General features: G+C 54.9%; 1 protein-coding gene across 19 annotated transcripts in view; it reads right to left on the reverse strand.

Annotated features, from left to right (window-relative positions):
* Positions 1 to 17,018, reverse strand: part of EP400 (E1A binding protein p400) — a 98,472-nt gene that overhangs the window by 53,348 nt on the left and 28,106 nt on the right. For 15 of the 19 annotated variants that reach the window (XM_074356406.1, XM_074356405.1, XM_074356411.1 and 12 more), the window contains 12 exons: positions 15,631 to 15,738; positions 14,759 to 15,138; positions 12,724 to 13,011; positions 11,736 to 11,921; positions 9,961 to 10,101; positions 9,124 to 9,202; positions 8,320 to 8,369; positions 7,870 to 7,927; positions 6,930 to 7,019; positions 2,804 to 2,911; positions 1,677 to 1,867; positions 1,245 to 1,422 (listed from right to left, as the gene is read on the reverse strand). In XM_074356406.1, coding sequence (XP_074212507.1) covers positions 1,245 to 1,422; positions 1,677 to 1,867; positions 2,804 to 2,911; positions 6,930 to 7,019; positions 7,870 to 7,927; positions 8,320 to 8,369; positions 9,124 to 9,202; positions 9,961 to 10,101; positions 11,736 to 11,921; positions 12,724 to 13,011; positions 14,759 to 15,138; positions 15,631 to 15,738 — 1,857 coding nt within the window. The remainder of the gene's footprint in view (positions 1 to 1,244; positions 1,423 to 1,676; positions 1,868 to 2,803; positions 2,912 to 6,929; positions 7,020 to 7,869; positions 7,928 to 8,319; positions 8,370 to 9,123; positions 9,203 to 9,960; positions 10,102 to 11,735; positions 11,922 to 12,723; positions 13,012 to 14,758; positions 15,139 to 15,630; positions 15,739 to 17,018) is intronic. The other 4 variants (XM_074356408.1, XM_074356407.1, XM_074356404.1 and 1 more) reach the window with 1 other exon arrangement.

The following is a 17,018-nucleotide window of genomic DNA, read 5'->3' on the forward strand; positions in this document are numbered from 1 at the left end:
CCACAGACACAGCGGCTACCCGTTCACCTCCGCACACACCGCCTCCTCTCCCTGAGACCCTGCTGCCAGCGGCCACGGCTGTCCAGGCCTCGGCCCACATACTCCATGACAGGCCACCCTGGATGCGCCTGCTCAGAGCCGCCACGCCACTCCCTACGGGCTGAGTCCGCATCACGGATTCACCATGCCCGGTGTGGGCCTGCAAGGGGGCATGTGTTCTGGTCATGGCAGTACCCTCAGTGCCCAGAACACTGCCTGGAAGGGGGCAGGTGCCAGGCAAGTCATGAAGAATGAATAACTGACTCACTCATTCATTCAATTAATGAAATAAAATGTCCTGTTTTTAGAGGTGAAGGCTGCTTCCAATTTCTTAATATTATAAATATAGTAATGAATACTTTTTCACTTGAACAATAAAATAGTAGGCAAGGTGGTTTTTTTCATCTTGTGATAACTAAATATATTAAAACCCATTTTAAAGCACTACATTGAACAGTCGGACTGGCTCAAAAGCAGAAACATATTAATACAAGAAAACAAGGCACCAAAGTTGATCCATTCGTATTAAAACTAACGGCCAGACAAAAGAAGTTTTCAGAACCAAATAACTCCCCTCTTCATTTCTGGAGCTCACAAGGCTACTGAATTTCACTTGCTTCCATTCAACCTACTCAGGGTGCCAACTCCGTCCGGAGTCAGACAGGCCCTCCTCACTTCCAAAGCTCCAATGGTGAAGAGGGAGGTGGCATGTCCGTGTGTCTCCGGGAGCTGACTGAAGCGTGAGTCCAGAACAGAATGCTATCAACGCTCCCTCTGCACTAGAGACACAGGCACCACAGGTGCAGGATGGGGACCAGGCAACCCCGACCCACAGGCCGAGCGGAGGGCAGTGAGTGGGGGCTGAACACCGCGTGAGCCCTGAGAGCCAAGGGGTGAGGAGGCAGCCGGCAGGTAGCTGGCAGCCCACCCCTCTGCTGCTGCTCAGCTGCCGAGCCCTCGTAGGGCTCCAGGCCGCTGCCCACGGGACCTGAGCAGCAAAGACACGGTCGCACGGGTGGGATCCAGTGGAGAGACAGAAGGGCAGGCGTCACTGCACGGGGGAGGTGGCGGGGGCCCTTGCTCTCGGGGCCTGGCCGTGGCAAGTGAGCAGAGACAGAAAGCCGCTCCCCACCCTCATGCCAGATTCACAGCCTACAGCCCGGTCTCAGCAAACACAAATGGTTCAAAAAATGACAAGCTCTCACCTTCGTTACAAGCAAGGTGGGCAAAGAAAGCAATGATCTGCACGGTTTTGCCCAGCCCGGCATCGTCAGCCAGGATGCCGTTGAGATTCTTCCGGTAGAGCTTGGCCAGCCAGTCCAGGCCGATCTTCTGGTAGTCCCGGAGCGCGCCGTACAACAGGGCCGGGGCGCTCAGCTTCGCCTGCATGGACAGACGGGCCCCGTGAGCACCCCCCACAACAGCCAGCAGCGTGCTTCCCCCCGTGAGCGCAGACCAGTCACGTGACAGACAGGCCCCCGGGAAAGCCGCAAAATCATTCACGGGTAACAGGAAAGATAAGCCGCATGGGTTCTTCCTGACAACTTCCGCAACTGGGATACAGAGCTTTTCTGGGAGCAGGAAGCCTTCCCCTGCCTCACAGAGACACCACCCTCACGTGAAGTGCAGCGCCTCACCGCGGTGCTGATCCGGGCACTGCCCTTGGGCAGGATGGCTTCAGCCACAGCAGTCACTTCCGCGATGTCCTTCGTGTGAGGCTTCCCAACGTTCACTCTCTCAGCGGCTTTGAACTGGTCCATGATGAACAAAGAGTCGATGAGAACCACGCCCTTCCGGCTCTCCCGGTCGCCTGAGCAGGCTTCCGCTTCTGCCAACAAGAGAGAACCGGGGTTCGTGGGATTCGAGACGGCCGTGAGGGTGTTACGAGTCCACTTGATGGGAGGGGAGGGGAGGGAAGTTGACAGAACTCAAATATTTCACATACAGAATTAAGCAGTAATTCTTTTGTTTTTAACCTACTTCGTATAGCTTACAACGCCATCCAGATAAACTGGTAGCAACTCTTTATGTTAGGAAACCATCGCAAGTAGCACCACTCTGGGAAAGCCCTCAGGCAGAACTGGAGAAGGCCTGTGCAGCAGCCAGGAGCCAGTATCACCAACAGGCCTGCGGCCATCGAAGGCTTTAGTGACTGCCCTCCACCGCCAAGGAAGGAAGAACGAGAAGCACCTCCCAGTCTAGGCAAGTGAGGGGTTGACGGCCCTCCTCCAGCCCTGCCGCAGCGCGGGGTCCTGAAAGCCCCGGCCTCCCCACACAACTCTCCTGGGCCCCTCCCACCGCGCCCTGCCCGCCGGTGGCCAGTCTGATGACCAGAACAAGTGCAGTGGAAACAAGAGCAAGCAGGCCCTGTCTGGTGCAGCCTGTGTACCTGCTTGGAACGTCTCATAAAGTAAAACGAACCCCTTCAAACAGGCGCGTTGAATAAACAGGGCACAGCCTGAATAAATACGTAACATCTAGTCCATCGACAATGACTCTTGTGAATCTGGGGAAACGTATGTCCACACTGTCCACAACTGGACCAAGTGCTCTGATAACCGCCAAGTTTATCAGTAAAAGTAAAAAGCACAGAACTCAACAAAGCTGTTCAATAGAAAATTGCACATACAATACATTTTCAGCTTTTTCCTTCACCAGACTGAGAGAAACGAAGGTAGTTTTTAAACTCCGTTTTAAGCACCCTCCATCTAAGTATTATGGCTTCTGTTTTAAAGCTGAACTCTTGAAAGATGTTAAAACAGACCTTCTTCTTCACTGGTCTCCGCACTGTCAGGTTTAGGCTGGGGCCACTGGAGGTTTGGCAGAAAGGCACCTTCATACAGCTTCATGAGGTCAATTAAGGGCAACTCAGCTGGAAAGGATTTGCAGGAAGAACGGTTACTTTACACCAACAGTGCCGACTGGGAAGAAAACACGATCAGGAACGGGCCCCTCCACACACAGCCGACCGTGGACAGCTTGGGGTTTAGGGGCACAGACTCTGTATGCCTCACAGCCCCACCACGCGGGGTCCCTCCACACCCACAGTCCCGCCCGCCGTGGGCTGTGCGGGGCTGCAGTTCACCGCTGAAGCACCCACGTCCACGTGGACCCGTGCAGCTCACACACGCGCGCCTCAAGGGTCAGACGTGTGTTCCTTTTCCTGGCTGTAAACAATTCCTTGGGAAAAGGATGTATTTTCTAAAAGCACATTTCTTTTTCCCTAAAACTAATAATGATGGTCCACTACTGATATAAGGTATAAGGTATTTTCTTTATAGAATAAGACGAAAATTTTTTAAATGAAGAAATTCAACAACTACTCATAAAAGAACAAATATTCCCCAAAATAACCTAATAAATATACGGTAAAACCTATATTTTAATAAATGGAAGTCTAAAAATACATTTGATGGAAATAACTGCTGAATATGATACATAAATACACAAAACAGCAAATAAAAAAAAAGTTCAAAAGGTACAATAAGACTGTCAGACTTTCTGTGAAAAGGGCTCCCTCTAACTGATCAGATAATCCCCAAGCTAAAGCCCATCCACCACGGACAAAGGCTTCACACACAAAACACTGCAGAGGGCTCGCAAAGTGCCCGTGTGCTGAGCATCTCCAGAAGCCAGCACACGGCGGTCCTCCGTCGCAACAGCAGCCTCTTAAAGACCGTAATTTGGACAAATATAATGTCAAACACCCTCAACACTGCAGGCGATGGTAGAAACAGGCTTAACTTTTTGGAAACCAGTAGGAAAAGCTAAAAGGCTTTCAAGTTCATGCCCTCTGACCTCACTGTTTCCCACTTCCGTGAGTCTGTCCAGGGAAGCGATCAGAAACCTGGGCCCAGGTTCATGTTCAAACACTGCTCCGCACAGTGTTACACGCAGCAAGGCGACAACACTGTGAGCTGTGCCCCTGTGATGCGTGAGCTTTTCTGCGTGTGTGTCATATGTCAATAAAATATGTGGTCAAAATAACAAACGCTACGCAGAAAGGACCCCGAAAGAACCACGTTAGAGGCACTATTCAAGATAATAACAATCCACAGACTTGTTCTGCTCATGATTCAAACCACTCGCCACACTGGGTAGGTACGTGATAAAGCCAAGCAGAAGCAACTAGAGTATGTGGTGTTCATCAGAAGGTTCTTTGACTTTTCTGCACGTCTGAATGTTTTCATAACGAGACGCTGAGAAATCTCACACAGTGGCTATTGAAGTAGGGAAAAAGCATGAGAAAGAACTGAAAAACTGCTATGAAAATAAGATAATTCAGTAAAGTGTCTTGGAACCAACTTAACTCACAGAAATCAACAGCCCGCACACATATAAACTAGTTTGAAGATATAACAGGAAAAAAAATTGTTTAGATAAAACAGTTAAATAACTGGAATTAAGCTTTTTAAAAACGCACACCACCTACACAGAAGTGCTGAGAGGCTTGTGAGGGGCAAGAGGGGGCCTGACGGGGGGGGGGAGGGGGCGGCGCCCTGTGGACAATGGGGGCGAGGCAGTGCCCAACGCCGCCACCTCCCGGTGGTCACAGCCAGTGCAGTCCCCTCGCTGGCCAGGGCCAACCCGGGAGACCACCAGATGGTGTGAAACGACAGTGAGCAGCTGACAAGGTTCTGCTGTAAGAGATGCTGCCTCGCAGAGCTCACCTGCTCTGGGGACACCAGGCCCCAAGTGCCAAACCCCCCAGCACCCCCACCCCCGTCACCAGGACACTCACACAGCTGAGCACTGGGCTTGCCTGCCAACAGCCGGCCAGCCTGCCAGCTGGGGGGTTGAACCCACGGGGAATGGAAGCCAAGCCTCCTGACGGCAGCATCTTCGCAAGCCCCAAGCCGGGACCACCCAGCCGGGCTGCTCCCCACTCCTGCCCTGCGGGGAGGGGAGAGAGCTGGAGCACCATGTGCACGCGGGCCCCAGCCAGTCAAGGCCACCCGCCGTTCCTGCCACACGAACCCAAAACAAGGGGCAGCGGAAGGCTAAGAGAATAGACAAGCTGGAACGCTGGATCTGAACCGAGCCATCATGACTGACCACCACCGTCTACTGCCTTTCCGGTGTAAGTGCCCCTCTCAGCTCAGGAACAAGCCAAAGGTGTCCACCATCGGCACCTCTATTTCTACACTTTATCACGAGGAACAGTCATAAAATGACCAGGGTCACAAAGGAAAAACTGTCATTCTCTGGAGATAAGAGGTTATGTCCACAGAAGTAACTCGAGAGTTCAGCGGAGCAACACGTGACAATCAACTGCACTTCTACGTACCAGCAACAAATTAAACCTGCAGTCTTAAACATATGCCATTTACTACAACTTCAAAAAAGGTAACGCGTCTAGAAATAGATCTAACAAAAAAGACGAACCCCTGTAACACTCGTGGAAGCCACTTAAGAGCCAAGCACAGATAAACACGTGCTACTGCGCAGCACGAGGAGATCTGTTCAGCGTCTCGTAGCAGCTCACGGTGAGAAAGCATGTGAGAATGAATGCATGTGCATTCATGCACAGCTGAAGCCCTGTGCTGCCCACCAGGAATTAGCATAGCACTGTAAGCTGACTGTACCTCAATTAAAAAATAAAAATAAAAACAAAGACCTAAGTAAACGGAGAGGACACTCTGACCATAGGCTGGAAAAGCTCAACTTCATAAAGACGCAGTTCTGACCAAACACCCACTGATTCAACCACTTTCAAATTAAAATCCCGTTTTTTCTCTGAAACCTGATGAGCTGATTCGGAGATGTATCTGAAATAGGCCCCCAACTGTCAGGACTCCCCTAAAAAACAACTGGGCAGAAGGACTTACGTAGCCAGACCCCAAGAATGACTACGGAACCAGAGCAATCGAGATGGTGTGCTACCGGGACAAACCGATCAACAGAACAACAAAGGTCCCCGGACACGTGGCCGCCTGGAGGAGGGTGCGCCGAGCACACTGAGGGAAGATGAGCAGTCCACCGTGCGGGGAAGAGGGGCTGCACTCTTACCTCACACCACAGACAAAAGCCACGTGTGATGAACTAAAGACAGCAACACGAGAGCAAAAACAAAACCTTTCAGACAGTCCAGAAAAACAGCCTTTTGATCTTGAGGTTACAAAGTTTTTTTCTCTTCAACTACGCTGAAATTAAGAACACTTGTTCCTCAAAAGGCACCACAAAGAGAATGAAGACACACCGTGAACTGGGAAAAGGTCACTACCACACACATCGCTGACAAGGAATTCGTGCCCAGGACACACAAAGAGAAAAACTCAAAACCCAACAGGCAAGGCCCGCCGCCCCGGGAAACCCATGGAGAAACGCTGCGCCCCGCCTCGCTGGTCACCAGGACAGCAAGTGCCCTGAGCCGCGGAGCCCGGGACGACCACCGGGGCCTCTGCTCTGAGCAGACGCCACGCCCGTGTGCACAGGAAAGAGAGGGAGCTGTGTGCGCGGCGTCCGCGTGGACGGAGGCAGGGGCCACGGCTCACCCCGGTGGCACACTGATGGCCCGGGACAGGCCGGCACCAGGACACCGTCCAGCAGTGAGAAAGAATGAATCGAGTTCACACAACAACGGGGACGAAACCTGGGGACAGAACTGAGCGAGAAGAGCAGGCGGGTGAACCTGCAGCATGAGCCTGTTTCTACAAAGTTCCAACACGGCGAGCAAAGCGCTGCGTTCAGGACCCACGTGGGTGGGGGGAGAACAGAACCAAGGGAAGGACAAGCCCAGGACCCAGCGTGGCCGTCGCCCCCGGGGAGCGGAGGGGCAGGAACGGGCGCCCTTCCTACCCCGGGCAGCGCGGCTGGTCGCCCTGCACTCGGTACCACGCGTGGGTTCTGAACGTGCGGCTGAGCACTTTAGTAAGCTACTCGCAGCCCACCTTCCTTGACTAGGTCAGACAGCTCGGCCTGGTGATCCACAGCCCCCTCGTTCGCCTCCTCCTCCTCGATCGTCTCCTCCTCGTCTTCCACTGAAACGGTCACCAGGAAACACCAGCGAGAAAGTTATTCATGAAACGCTACAAAGCTTCAAAACTGCTCTGTTATTAGAGGAGAAACGAAGTCTTGTCACTTCTCAGGTTAAACCTGGAAATGATAGTTTATTAAGTGAGCAATCAACAGAGACCATACTTCCTCTTACATTTCAGGGTGAGAGAGAGCCTGGTTCCTCACTATGTGACAGACATACTCAGGCCAGCACAGGGCGGGAGGCGAAACTCCCTTCCCGCCTGGGGAGTCCGCTGCCCCACTGCCGGAGACCCACAGACATGCTGCCAGGGTCACTAGGCATGCGTCCCCACCCATTTCAGAGGCCCCGGCCACTGCCCAGCTCAGGATTCCCTCAGCTCAGCCCCCGTCCTGTGCAACCACCGTCTCAAACTGGCTTCGGCCCTGCACCCCCAAACCCCATGCTGGTGGAGAAGAGTCTACCAGCACCCCCGGCAGAGCTCCACCGCCCATGGGCCACTTCTCCAGCTGGGCGTGAGCGCCCACCACACGAGGCCTTCCCAGGCGGCCTGCACCTTCTCTCCCGCCAGCCTCAGCCCCTCTTAGCTGACTCCTTCCCACCAACACTTACTGCCCCTCCTCCGCACACACACGCGAGCACACACACAGACACGCAGACACACACACACTCCAACTCCTCATCTCCTCACTGCAAAGCCCCACCATCCACCAAGGCACCTGCCCCACAACACAAGCCCCTGGGCCACTGGGCTCTTCTGGTCAAGGCCACGCTCGCCACGCAGGCCGCACGGAGCGAGCGCTCCACCTGCAACCTCAGGGAGCCCTGCACAGTAGAGAGCACCGGGGACAGACCTTCATCATCCGTCAGTGACATGCTGGCTTTTCTTTTCCTCCCGGATGTTCCCGGATCCTGAAACACAGAACACAAATCGTATGCACGCCCGAGATCTGAAAACACAATGAGAAGCCAAAGCAGACATGTCTACCTAACACGCACCTAAAAGACAAGGAGAGCCGGAGGCAGGCGTGCAGGCCACCCGCCCACATAGTCACGGGAAAGGCAGGGGGCAGCAGAGGAGTGAGACAACCCACAGTCACTGCGTTCAGCTGCGTCTCCCCAGACCACCAGCCTGACACCCCACGTGAGCTAAAGCTATAAAGGAACAGTTCTGTGCCAAAGGCAGACTGATTTTATAATGAAACGCTATTTACAATCTGCAAGTTTCTCAGATAAAACAAGTCAGTGCATCTTGCCAGACACTGTATCTCAATGACACCGTGAGAGCACAACCCGGAACTTACCAGGAAGCTGTCCAGTGACACATCGAGTCCCTGAGGTCTCAGTTCTTTCCCTAAAACGACAGGTGATGTGGTTCGTTTTCCCCAGGGCCGAGGAGGAGGTGACCTTCACACGCACCCAGGGCACCTGTGCTGATGGAGGCCGCCGGCTACCTGCCCCCGTGAGGAGCAGACAGCAAGAGCCAGTCCCGCTGCCTTCCTCCCAGTCACACCGGGCGGCGGCCCCACCTCCACACCCGCCAAGCGCTGGCCGCTCTCAGCTTTCAGCACGCATGATTCTGCAGGTACCCAGAAGCCTCCCATCTGGGAAAGTTCTTATTTGATGATCTGCATGATCTTACAGTCCCAAGACTTCCGGCGGCGGCTGCCTCTCTGCCTCAGTTTCCCCATCAGTAAAAGGGAGGTGTTGCGCCCAGAATTCTCGCGGTGAGGACCGCTCCCCAGGGCCTGGCACACCTCAGAGCGTCCAGTGATGGGGCTGCCACTACAGACGTGGTCGAAGCCAGGCAATGGTGCACAGGCACCCCGGTGGGCACTGCCCTTGGGGAGCTCACTCCCTGTCCAGGGACGGGCCAGGGGCAGGCTCAGAACCCCGGTTCTGAGAGCACCCCAAAGCTGATCAACCCGAGGGTACTGACTCATCCTGGTGAATCTCAAAAGAACTGAGACAGTCAGCTCCCACAGCACACAAGAGAAACCAGGACCAGGCTGGTAAGCAGAGGACCCCCCTGGGTCCACGAGGCGACGGCGAGCCATCGGGACTAACACAGCCTGGGAGAGGGGACGGCTTCTGAACGGGTGTCATACCTCTTCTGGATCCTTTCTGTAAATTTAAGGCCTTTTTCCTTTTTTCTTCTAATTCTACTTGTAGTTTTATTTCCACAACCTAAATGCAAAGAGTTAAGTAAGCATGTGACTAGGAACGTAAACAATAAAGTTCTGTATACGAAAACGTTAAAACTCACACACATCGTCCAGAAGCACAGTTGTCCCAGCCTCCTTTCAAACTACAGCTGACCCTTGAACAACATGGGTTTGAGCGGCACGGGGCCACTTTCACACGGGTTTTTTCCAAGAGTAAACACTACAGAACGACACGGTCTGCAGCTGGCTGAACCCGCAGATGGAACCGCAGACACGGGGGCCAATTACCCGCGCGGAAGGTCGGCGCCCCAGCCCTCGCGTTGTTCAAAGGCCAGCGGCACTTCAGAAAGAAACACTCGGTCTGGCACCTTTGCACTGTTCTGTGGCCGCGGCATCCTGCCCAGATACTGCCAGACAGCAAAATGTGAATTTTTATTGAAAGGAAGCTAGAGACAGAGCAGCCGTTCTGGAGACAAGCTGCCTGTAGTGACCGGCACTGCTGCCAAGCAGAACGGCCTGAAAGACCCCGCAGGAAGGCTCACACGCCGCCGGGGGCATGCGGGCTACAGCTGGCGGGTATTCAACGCGCTAAGAGAAACAGCGGGAAGCCAGGTCTCCTAAGGAGCCAACAGTCAGGGGTGCCGACAGGCAGCGCGGGGACCCCCCCCCCGGGCCACCTGCCGTGGGCATCCCCCTCCCTCAGCCGGGCAGCGTTCAGGAGGCAGCCCCGCCAGGCAGGACGTGCCATGTTCCCAGGGCCCCGTCAGCGCCAGCACTCACCTGCTCGATGTTCCACCAGAAGTGCTCTATCTCGCGAGCCGCCGACGCGGCGATGCGCCTCAGGCGGCTCTGCGCCTCCCTGCGCCCGCGCTCCTCCCGGAGCTGCTGCTCCTCCAGCCGGCGCGCCACGGTCCTCACAAGCTGGTGAGCGAAGTTCGAGACCCTTAACGCTGCGCCACGTCGGGCCAGGAAGAGACACGCGTCTCTCCACACTGCCCTGAGCCTGAGGCCGCACACACGGCCCGGGACGCAAAGGAGAAGCCCGGAGGCCAGCAAGAACCGCTGCTGACGTTCCGCCTGACTTTTCCAGAAAGTGCCGTTTTACTAAGTCCACGCACTTCTCTCCAAAATGCAACGTCACATGTGCTACAATCTTCTTTCCCCCTTTAACATGTGACTAACATCTTTCTACCAATCAACACAGATCAAGATCAGTTTTAATGGTTACCATTTCCATTGCATGAATGCGGTAAAATTTATTTAATTCCTAGGTATTAAAAAAGTTGGGTTGGGATAATTCATTTCTTTTTTAAGGTTTTTGCTTTATATTGCCAACTGCTTCCAGAGTTTATACTCTCTACACCCCCACCAGCAGTGCCTCAGAAAGGTGCAGAAATAACTTAGAAATGAGCATGCCCCCAGCCCTAAGCACAGCACGCTGTGGCGCCCTGATTCTGGTGAGAAGCGTGCCGGAGGCCAGGTGGACACTGACGCGGCCTCCCGCCACACGACTCCAGGGGCCTGGTCTTGGTCGATCACACCCCCCTGAGTGAAGCCTCCTGCTTCACGCGGCCACAGCTCGTGGTTCAGTGTCAGTGTCCCCGTCCACCGCTCTGTCCAGCCCTGTGTCTACATGCTCAGGACCATCTTCCTTGGTGAAAAAGGACACGCTTAAGGAGCAACCTGGGTTTTCTTCTGAAATACCCATGGATCTGATTTAAGACCCTTTATACTCGGAACTCTGTTATCCCCGTGGTCTCAGCTTTTCTCTACCAAAACTACGCGGGGAGAGTGAGGGGAGAGCTCAGGGGAGGAAGGTGGACAGGAGGGCACACAGACTCAGTCCCCAGTCCTGAGGGTACAGGAAACACGAAGACAGCACACGGGCCCGAGGAGCAAAGACACTGGCACGGCGATGGAGGTGGGAGATGACGGGCCCCGAGCTGTGCGCACACACACAGGACAGGTGCTCCGCGTTTCAGGATCTAAGGTTTCTAGAGATCTATCACCTTCTACATTGCCAGCGTTAGCGGCAGCACCTCCCAGCTGCCAGGCATCCCCCAGGGCTGGGTGCCTGCTCGGGGAGCAGAGAGAAGGAAACAAACTCTGAGCCGGAACTAGAGAAGCTGGACCGGAGACTAGGCCGCGCAGAGCAGGCCCCAGGGCGGCGCACAGCCGGGAGGCCCGGGGACGGCGCCCGGGCTGCTCACCATCCACTGGCCTCTCCCCACTCCAGCTCTCACCTCGCTCTCAGGGCTGCAGGCATCCTCATTCCAGCGAGACAAAGAGCCTAAACCCCAGGCCAGAGCTGCGGCAGGGCAGCCACGTCTGCACCCTACAGCCCGACAGGCCACGCTGGAGCACGGCTGACAGCCCTCAGAAGTGAGTCACTCAGCAGCTGCTTTCTCAACAGCAGCGAAGCATTCTCCATCTACTCACGAGCCAAGAAATCCTTCAGACGGCGGGGCTGGGAGACTTCCCATCTCTAGCCCTTTAAGCCCCTCACACCACCCAGTGACGAGAGAAAAGCGCCATTGCCTGCGCCGCAGGACTACCTTCTTGGCAGCGGCCACCTTCCACCTCCTCTCCTGGGCGAAGTCTGTGGCCATCCACTGCATCTCCTCCAGCAGATAATCCCAGTGCGATTTGGGACGGGGCGCCTCCTGCAGTTTTGGCAGCCGTCTGAGGGACCATAGGCCTTCTTTCCTTAAATCTGCGATTCGCTGATGGATCTGGTTTTCCTGTAAGGAGCGAAGGGGTGAAGGAGGTCCAGCACACAGCTGAAGGCACACTGCTAACTCACACCATGATCGCTGCACGCCTACTACGCAGAAGTCTCGGTAACAAAGAGCGAGCCAGACACGAAGCCAACAGCAGCTCCATGAAAGATCAGGGGCGGGGGTGTGCGGCCCCCAGGGGCACCAGAAGCAGCTGAAGCCACAGTCCTGCCCCAGCCCGGAGACTAGGGACAGCGTGTGCAGACCAGCGCTCACAGCGGAGCACTTACGGGAGGCGACACCTGCCGGGAACCCGCCTCCACCCGGGGAAGGGAAGGAGATCTACAAGCGGGCCCCGGACCAACCCCACGTCAAACAGCGACGGGGACTGCCGGGCTCATGGTGTCTGGCCTATTTTACGTCTCTTTCAACTCCCCTGATGAAGCCGAGCAGAACGACTGCCTTGTCACCCAAGGGCAGCAGGCACTGAGGGCAGGCCGTGACCCGCACGGGCCTGCCCTGCACGCCCCGGCCCCCCAGCATGCAGCGACAGCGGCCCCAGATCGCTGCTCTCGGCACAGGAAAGCCCGTCTCCACACACGTCGACTTCCAGCAGGGCAGGTCAACTACTCGGTTTTCAGCTTGGTTTCTGCGGATCCCAAACCACGTTCAATCACCCTTACATTCAGGTGCTCAGTTTTAAACTATTGTCCCGCAGACATTAAACTCAAATGCATCTCGCAAACTGGAATAGACTGTACAATTTCCTTCAGCTTAACTTTTTAAAAAATGCAGCACACTTTTTAAACAAATGCAGCGCACTTACCAGTGCTATCTGTTCTGCGAGCTTGTCCTGAGAACTGTCCTGGGGCGGGGCGGCATTCTGAGCTGGGCTCTGCGGTTTTGGGGGCGCCGACACAGCTGCCCCCGGGGACCGGGAGGTGACTGGAGAGAGTGACTTGTTGGCTGCTGAGGAGGGTCTATTCACCGGGGAGGCCCGTGCAGGCGATGGGCCCGGGCCACTTGCAGGAGCAACAGATGAGGTAGATGAGGAGGCCGAGGGCCGCTGACCGGGCTGGGCGGGGTCCACAGAGGGTCGTGTTGGCGCCACCGGCTAGTGGGGAGGAATAGGGCCTCAGTGCCGCTCCCAGAACCGAGGGCCAGAGCCGGCCTCGCCAACAGAGGGGAATGTACCCCAGGGCCGCCCCCCCCCACTGCCGACACACCACACATGATCACGCAAAGCACAGAAACACACAACCCAAGCTGTGTCCCCAGAGAACACTGGCCCCTTCGTCACAAAGCCACAGTCAGAACAACCATAAACTGTGCTTTCACGTATTTTCTTATGTCATGTAAGCTTTTTCTTTCCTGGTTTTTCGCAATTTCCGGCTTTTTCTCACTTTCTCAAATAATGTTTTAGAATTTTTAACTAAGTAAGCTTCTTTTTAATTGAAAAATACCAAATGCTCATCCTGTGCCTTTTCTCTGAAGGGCAAATACAAATTCTCCACAACCTGGCGTGCAGGCGAGCGCAAGGTCAGAAGGCCCGCTCTGGGCTGTCCCGACGGCACAGCCCCGTAAAGATCAGGCCCAGCACAGGCAGGCCCCTCCCACAGCGACTGAAGGTGGAGCTAAGTCCACACAGGGATTCCGTCGGGGGGGGGGGGGCAGGGCAGGGAGGGCTGCGGACGGGTGCAGGGAGAAGGCACCAATTCACAGCCGGGAACGCGGAGGCGCCCCGCAGCGAGGCCGGTCCCCCCATGCATCTTCCTCAGCGCCCACCTCAGCGCCCGGTCAAGCCCGGCCGGCCACACACTTCTGTAAAGCTCGACTGGCCACAGCCACTCATCTGTGGGCCCGGGGCCCCTTGCACCTTCAACAGCACGGCTGAGCGGCTCAGCAGGAACCGCATGGCCTGCTCAGCCCGCTCTCTGGGGCCCTTCACAGAACACGCTGCCAGCCCCTGCCCAACCTGGAAGGAGAGTCTTTCATGAAAGGCTCTAGAATCAATCAACAGAGCTCCTCTAGCGCCGACTGCCCGATCCCGTCAGGTTACAGGGCCTCTCTGGCCTGAGTCCTTTCCCAGCTAAATGGGGGTAAAGGAGCTGGTGTGCGGGTAAGTGCTGGTCGCCCCGCCCTCCACCTGGTGAAGGAGCAGCAGACTTCCCCAGTCACCAGAAGAACTTGAACTCAAAGCCCAGCTAGGAAACCTCCTTGTTACTGAGGGAGGGGGAGAGGAAGGGGGGGCTTTCCTGCTCTGGCCGACCACACACTGCTGAGTCTCCGGAAACACCGCCCCCACTTCGGGGCTGCAGACAGGCTGCACCCGCGCTCAGAGTCGCACCAGTCGTCAGGGCCCCACGCAGTTCACTGTGCGCGGTTCAAAGGCATCTGGGTACAATGAACTAGCGGGGGGTGCGGGGGAGCATTATACACGTGAGAAATGCACCTCAAGCCTGGCAGGCAAGTGGCTCATCCTGCCTGCAGAGCGGACTGTCCGGAGGGCCGGCACCCGCGGAGGGGGAGCCAGAGCACGCCCCCGCCCCGGCCTTCCCTCCTGCCTGGTAAGGGGGCTCCTGCCACTGACCTCCACCAGGTGGGACAAGGGACACAAGGCCCTTCACAGGCCTCCCTGTACTGAGAGCAGCAGTAAGAACCGTGTCGTTTCCTGATATTTAATAATGGTAACTGCCGTTACACACTCAATAACATTACTTCGTAGCTACCAAATTAACTACAGCTCTGACGCAGGAGAGGAACTGCTGGGAGAGTGAATTACCACGCAGTGCCCTGTCCTGCCCACACATGTCCTGCCCTCTCGGCCATTTCTCACCAGGGTAGCGGCAAGGGGCCGGTACCTGTGACTGGGCCGAAAGTGGCGGGGCCTGCATCTGCACCTTCCCAGGCACCGGGACGTGGAGGGCCGGCTGCACCGGCGGGGGAGCGGGCAGCTGGCCGGGCGGTGCAGCAGGGACCGGGGCACTTGGCGGCTGCGTCTTCACAGGGACCTGGAGCTGGGTCTGCGGCTCCACCACCGGTGGCTGCTGTGAGAACTGCAGCGCCGATGGGAGGGGCGCGGCAGGGAGACTGGCGGGGGGCAGCCGGCCCGGGAGCTGCGGCGGCGGCGTGTGCAGGCTGGCGGCGTTCTGCACTGGCGGCCCCGTGGACGGGTCGTACTGCTGCTGGCTCGGCTTCTGGCCGGCGAGCTGAGCGGCCTGCGGGGCAGGCGGCATTCCTCCTGCAGAAGAGGGCAGACCCCCCCAGCACTGACTCCGGTGTGTCACAGACCCCTCAACTCAGAACATCGCACACGCAAATGGCAAATTTAACTGGCGGGAAATCTGTGTATATTAGCTCTGATGTTATACACGAGCACACAAAAAAGGAAAGGAAGGCCCTTGGCTTCTGCAAGCTGGCGCCAAGCAGCACAGGCGTGGCAGCGCCGCGGGGTCCCTACCACAGCGGCAGGGCAGGAGACACAGCAGTGAGCGCTGGGGGCAGCTGGAGGCAGCTGGAGGACAGAGGGACATGCGGCTCCGCTGAAGTGTCCAGAACTGGTCTCCGTGGTTTCTTCAGAGTTAACCAGGACTCAGAGGAACATCCCATTTCCAGAAACCACTTCAAATATGCTACCTGACTCCACACATTTTAGCCTGATGCTGGTTTCTTAAGACCTCCCTGCACTCCCTCCTTCTGAGCTAAGAGAGCTGGCTCTGGTGCTGGGTCTTACCTTGAGCTGTCGGCATTAACTGCTGAAGAGGAACTCCTGTGTTCACCCCTGGGTGCTGGAAAACTACCCCTTGGTGACCCACTTCAAGTCGAGGTCTCTTAGACTGCTCTAGAATAATTTTCAGAAAAGGTGCAGTTTGATGTAAAAATAAAACCACAAAAGTAGTAGAAAAAAAAGTGTAAGTGTTCTTATCATCTTTGAGCACAGAGGCATTTCTAAACATGAACCAAAATGCAGAAGCCATAAAAGATAAGGTTGATAAGTATAATTTCTTTCCGTTAAATGTCTGTAAATATAAGAAAAAGCATCATAAAAAGGCAAAGGACAAGCGACAACCTACGAGACAACATCTGCAACATACATGACGGGCCAAAGGCTGACTCGCTCCACCCACTCCACACTCTGAGAGCTCTTGCAAATTAACGTGAGAGGACCGACATCCAGACAGAACGGGCAGAGAACACCAGCAGCTGGCAGAGCAACACCCACAGGTGGTTAGAAAGGTGAAGAGGTACTGCAACCTCATCAAAATGGAAGTCACATCAAAACGAAAGACTTGATTTTTCACCCACTGGATCAACAATGATTAAAAGACTGATCATACTTAAATAAAAATGGCTGGAAATAGCTGACGGAAGTGACAACTGGCCCTGTCCTGCTGGAGGGCTACTCAGCATCACCAGTATTTAACTACGCAGACGCCTGATCCAGCAATTTCATTCCTAGGAGCTCTTCTTTCAGATGTGTGGGGAAAGACGTAGGAAAAAATACACAATTAAATGCTCAGTCCTGTTTTGATTATAACAGGAAAAAAGGATACTAATAAATGAATGCTAACAAGGGTCTGATGAACAAAGCAGGAAGCACCATGCAATGGAATATCCTGCAGCCGTCAAAAAGGAAGAGGTCCACCGCTGGGAAAGACGACCCACAGTTAATATTAGAGACACAGTGGTGTGGGGGGAGGGCGTAGCTCAGTGGTAGGGTGTGTGCTTAGCATGCAGGAGGTCCTGGGTTCAATCCCCAGTACTTAGATTAAAAAATAAATACTATTTAAAAAATAAATAAATAAACCTAATTACCTACCCCCACCAAAAAAAAAGACAAAACGGTGTACACAGGGTCACACTGGAATTTTTTCAGAATGACACATCTGTAACAATGCTTGTGTGTGAACAGAAAAATGTCTGTGAATGTGAACAAATCTTAGCAGCTACGTCTGTGGCTAGGGAACAAGGAAGGAACAACAGACAGAGGTAGACTTAAATTACCCTCTTCTGAACTGTCTGGATCTTTTACACAAATTGTGCATTAAGTTCATAAGCTGAAGAAAAAATTCAGTTTGAAAAATGAATGACAACTTGAAAAAGCAAATGGTTTTGCATTTA

The sequence above is a fragment of the Camelus bactrianus genome, chromosome 32, assembly GCF_048773025.1.
Source record: "Camelus bactrianus isolate YW-2024 breed Bactrian camel chromosome 32, ASM4877302v1, whole genome shotgun sequence".
NCBI lineage: Eukaryota > Metazoa > Chordata > Mammalia > Artiodactyla > Camelidae > Camelus > Camelus bactrianus.